The sequence below is a fragment of the Zingiber officinale genome, chromosome 10B (assembly GCF_018446385.1).
Source record: "Zingiber officinale cultivar Zhangliang chromosome 10B, Zo_v1.1, whole genome shotgun sequence".
Classification (NCBI taxonomy): Eukaryota; Viridiplantae; Streptophyta; class Magnoliopsida; order Zingiberales; family Zingiberaceae; genus Zingiber; species Zingiber officinale.
Window position 1 is genome coordinate 86,963,578 of NC_056005.1, and position 4,873 is coordinate 86,968,450.

General features: G+C 38.2%; 1 protein-coding gene across 1 annotated transcript; it reads left to right on the plus strand.

The window, feature by feature from the left end:
- The first annotated feature begins 1,317 nt into the window (after positions 1 to 1,317).
- On the plus strand, positions 1,318 to 3,811 carry LOC122029976 ((3S,6E)-nerolidol synthase 1-like). Its single transcript, XM_042589119.1, has 7 exons — positions 1,318 to 1,525; positions 1,614 to 1,845; positions 1,908 to 2,283; positions 2,355 to 2,573; positions 2,943 to 3,084; positions 3,184 to 3,432; positions 3,513 to 3,811. The coding sequence occupies exons 1-7, from the start codon at positions 1,376 to 1,378 to the stop codon at positions 3,798 to 3,800; spliced, it is 1,656 nt and encodes a 551-aa protein (XP_042445053.1). The 5' UTR covers positions 1,318 to 1,375; the 3' UTR covers positions 3,801 to 3,811.
- Positions 3,812 to 4,873: the final 1,062 nt, after the last annotated feature.

Here is a 4,873-nt window from a genome sequence, read left to right on the forward strand (position 1 = left end):
AAAGGAAAATTTGCAAGCTGTCTCGAATCACAAATAAAACTTTGCACGTAGTCCCCAGTGCTAAAAAACTTTATTTCCACTCCCTAACTAAACATAATGAATGACAATTTATCTAATTATCCCTCATATTTTTTAAGAATAAAAAAAAATATTTTTTAAGAATAAAAAAAATCTAAAAATAAGTATAATTCCTCTTAAATTCAATACATTAAACTAGAATCTAGTATATTTTCTAATAAATTGAGCATGACTCTTTTTCCACCTCAATTGGATAAAAAATATATTAGATTCTCTTTAAATAGTACTTAATTGAATGAAAAATATATTAGATTTTCTTTAAATGATGCTAAATTTAGTAGGAATTATATTAAGTGAGAAAAAATCGTACTTAATTTTCCATTCCCTACCAAAATATAATGGATACCAATTTAGCTAATTGCCTCTCATATTTTTTAGGTATAAAAAAGTCCAAATATAAGTATAATTTCACTTAAATTTAACGTATTTAACTAGAATTTAATATATTTTCTATCAAATTGAGCATAACTCTTTTTTCAACTCAATTGGATGAAAAATATACTAGATTCTCTTTAAATAGTGCTCAATTGAATAAAAAATATACTAGATTCTCTTTAAATGGTGCTGAATTTATAGGAGAAATTATATTAAATGGGAAAAAAAACTGTGCTAAATTTGATAGAAAATATATTTGATTCAAGTTTAAAGAACTGAATTTAAAAGGAATTATACTCATTTTTAGACTTTTTATACCTAAAAAATATGAGGACCAATTAGATAATGGTATTTGTATGAGAGAGTTGAAGCAAATGAAACTTTATATGTATAAAGTAGAAATAAAGTTTTTTAGAGATGGGGACTGTATAGTTGAAGTTGTATTTAGAGTTTTTTTTTTTCTAATTTTCTGTTATTAATTATAACAGCGTAAAAATAAATATAATTAAAATAAAAAGTAAAATATTTAACGCCGAATGGCGTCTATTTTTTATATTAAATAAAAAAAATATATTTTTATGATTTTAATAAAAAAATATTGTTCTTTTGAATTTTGTCATATTTTGAATATAAAAGGTATTTTAAGAAACGCGGCCTGAGAAATGCCGTTCTGCATTCATCAAGCTTCACAACGAAGAAAGCATGCAGACATTTGCACGCACCTACCGAGGAACTCTCCACCATTCCTCTCGCGGCCTCAGGCCACAAATTCCTTCCTGTAATTTCGTATCCAAAACGAAAGTTCGATTTGACAGAGCTAGAAATGCAGATAAATCTGAGTCTGGAGACTATAAATGCAGGCCAATCGAGTCACATTCCATTGCAGAGCAAGCTCTTCTCTCCCAACCAAAAATAATTAAACATGCTGCCCTTAATTCAACTACCCTGCAGCTCTTGCTTTAGCTGTTCTCTAGGAAACCCAAATCGCAGCATCAAGAGCTCCAGGCACAAGCAGCAGCAGCAGAAGCAGCAGAAGCTGGTGGTGCCAATTACAGACGACCGTGCTCATGGTGTAAGCATTCACCTATAGCTCGCCGTCCAGTTCAGTTTCATTTGCAAGTTGATTTCATTTTGATCGTCGTGTATACATGATGAAACAGGAGATCAGAAACATGCTCTGCGATGCCAGGAGCTCGTCGGAGTTGATGCTGGCGATCGACTGCGTTCAGAAGTTGGACGTCGAGCACCATTTCGAGGAAGAGATTGTAGCTGCGCTGGAATCGTTGTACAGGGAGAGCTACGCAGATCAGCTTCACCGGAGAGTGAATACTCTGCATGAAGCTGCCCTTTTGTTCCGTTTACTTCGACAGACTCGATACCCTGTGTCATCAGGTGATTATTGATTAATTAATTAACCGATCATCATCAGTTCTATAACAACCTTGCGTTTTCAGATATTTTTCTCAGGTTTACAGATCACAAACGTGGTGAGTTCATGCCATCTCTCACAGGAGGAAGCCATGGAATTGTGAGCTTACTCGAAGCATCCTACTTGAACACCGGCGAGGGCATTCTTTATGAAGCCAATAGATTTGCTACTCACCACCTCAATTCTTCGATGCCACACTTTGCACCTCATTTTGCCAAATTTATCCGTCAAACTTTAGCTCATCCTTATCATGTGAGCTTGCAGAGCTACAGAGCTAGGCGATTTCTGGTTAGCCTTGGAGGAGGGGAACAGGGAAGGAGGAAAATAGTTGAGGAATTTGCAAGGAGGGATTTCAAGGAGGTTCAATTGCTACACCTTCAAGAATTGGAGCAAGTCACAAGGTTTTCAATTTACTTGCACCTTGCTAGAGTTGTTGTTGTTGTTGTTCTCATTCTCTTTGTGGTCTGTGCAGTTGGTGGGAGACTCTCGGTCTGGCGCGGGAACTAAAGTTTGCTCGAGATCAACCGTCGAAATGGTACACGTGGTCGATGACGGTTCTTTCAAACCCTAAGTTCTCGAGCTATCGAGTTGCGCTTACGAAAGTCATTGCATTTGTCTACCTCATTGACGATATTTTCGATGTGTATGGATCGTTGGATGAACTCAAACTCTTCGTCAAAGCTATGAATAAGTAAGAATTTTGTGTTCGCAAATACTCTTTTACATAATTCGTTTAGAACATTGATCGAATGTGTGCGTAGTAATGACTATAAAAATAGTAATTCAGGAAATTCAAAATTTTATTTTAATTATTGATAATTTATCATGTTTAGATTGTAATCCAAATTATATTTTTCATTATTTCTATATTTATTATTATCATATTTATAATAATATATTTTCATATTTATTATTATATTTTTCAGATATTATCTTGATAATATGTATAAATAGGTGAGTTAGCCTAAGACAATTACAAAGCAATTATCTTTTTTTTTCTTTGTCTCTCTACTTCTTTCTTGTATTCATGTGTTTCCGCATTATCTATTTCAACACGCAGATGGGAGTTATCGGCGAATATCGATCCACTTCCAATTTGTATGAAAATAACCTACACCGCATTGTTTGAGACGACAAATGAGATTGCACAAATGATATACAAGGAACATGGGTGGAATCCAATGGACTCTTTGAAAAATGCGGTATATATATATATACATACATTTAAACTCTATCAATCGCCTTAATGTGCCTTTCAATGATTTTGCTCAAGTTTTCTTTGTATATATGGAAACATGTAGTGGATAGAACTATGCAACGCATTTTTGGTGGAAGCCAAATGGTTCGAGCAAAGTCAAGTCCCGACGAGCCATGACTATTTCAAAAATGGCATATTTAGCTGTGGTGTGCCAGTCGTATTGATACACATATACTTCCTATTAGGCCAAGCTATAACACATGAGAATGTGAGTTATTTGGAGACTTACCCCAATCTAATATCTTGCCCAGCAACAATTCTTCGACTTTGGGATGACTTGGGAAGTGCTAAGGTACATTCATTCATTTATTCGTTTTTCAACATATAAGAATGGATCGTAAACTAAACCTATGTGTTATATTTACAATTTAGGATGAAGAACAAGATGGAAAAGATGGCTCATTCTTAGAGTGCTTCATGAAGGAGAACCCACATTGCTCATTTGAAGTCGCAAAGGAAGAAGTGATGAGACTGATTACTAAAGCATGGGAGGAGCTAAATAAAGAAAGCTTTAGCTCATCGACCAAATTTTCTCGAGATTTTGTGAAATGTTGTTTAAACACTGCGAGGATGGTTAGGGTAATGTATAGTTATAACGAGAAGCATAAGCTTCCTATGTTTGAGGACTACGTGAACTTGTTACTCATTGAAAATTTTTAATCATGTTTACTGATCCCGTCCGGAAGCTGAGTCAGATGAAGGCGGACCTTGTTGTGCTAAAAGTTGACGAAGAGTCGTCGCGCTGCTGAATCAACGGGGTACCCCGTGGACAGGTGCACACGGGCAATCGTACAGAAGGAAAGGACCAGGATGATGACGCTATTGCTCTGCACACAATCAGACGAGTCACCCGGTCGTTAGAGACCAGAAACCAGGGAAAAAGTCCCCGGGTCAGGCCCTCCAACGCTCAAGTCAGGTACTTTTTCCCCAGAAATCATAGAGAAAGCATGAAAAGTAAAAGACTAGTAGGAAATGACGAGTCAGCGTACCTGCGTAAGGGACAAAGCCTCCCTTTTTATACTGCAACTGAGGCTTCTGGAACCTGGCGAATGTCAGGGAATGTCGGGTGTCAGGCTTTGTCTGGCAGTGGTCGACACGTGGCTTTTTCTTATAGGCTGGCGGAGGAACCAAGAGGAGTTTGAGCCTCCTACCGTTAGAATATTCCCTAACATGTGATGATTGTTCTTTGACTGGTGGTTACGATTCCTTGCAGGCCTATTTGTCATGTAGTGTCTGGTCTCCTGACCCACCTTCATCTGCGTCATTCGAAGCCTATATATCCCGACCTGCACTCTGGGTCTAATACCCGACCTGCATTTGTTTATTGCTATCCTAAGCATGTATGTTTCGACTTGCACGCTATGTCTGTCCGCCGACCCACATGTGCTTGCTGTTATCTATGGTATGAACGTCCCGACCTGCACGCTGGGTCTATCCACCGACCCCCATGTGTTTGCTGTTATCCATGGTATGAACGTCCCGACCTACACGCTGGGTCTGCCCGCCGACCCCCATGTGTTTGCTATTATCCATGGCATGAACGTCCCGACCTCTGTCCGCCGACCCATATGTGTGCTGTTATCCATGACATGAACATCCCGACCTGCACGCTGGGTCTGAAAGCAGACCTGCCAGTAGTCTCCTTCTGTAGCTATTTGTGGCCCATGAACTCTTTTACTACTCACTATCAGGGCTGAGCCCCTTCTGACCTTCTTGTCCTCCTCGTTAGCTGG

What these genes read in the sequence shown, in the direction of transcription:
- LOC122029976 (XM_042589119.1), top strand. Translation starts at nt 1,376, where the DNA reads ATGCTGCCCTTAATTCAACTACCCTGCAGCTCTTGCTTTAGCTGTTCT. An exon ending in TCGATACCCTGTGTCATCAG is followed by an intron (nt 1,846 to 1,907) that starts GTGATTATTGAT and finishes TTGCGTTTTCAG; the next exon opens with ATATTTTTCTCAGGTTTACA. An exon ending in GAATTGGAGCAAGTCACAAG is followed by an intron (nt 2,284 to 2,354) that starts GTTTTCAATTTA and finishes TGGTCTGTGCAG; the next exon opens with TTGGTGGGAGACTCTCGGTC.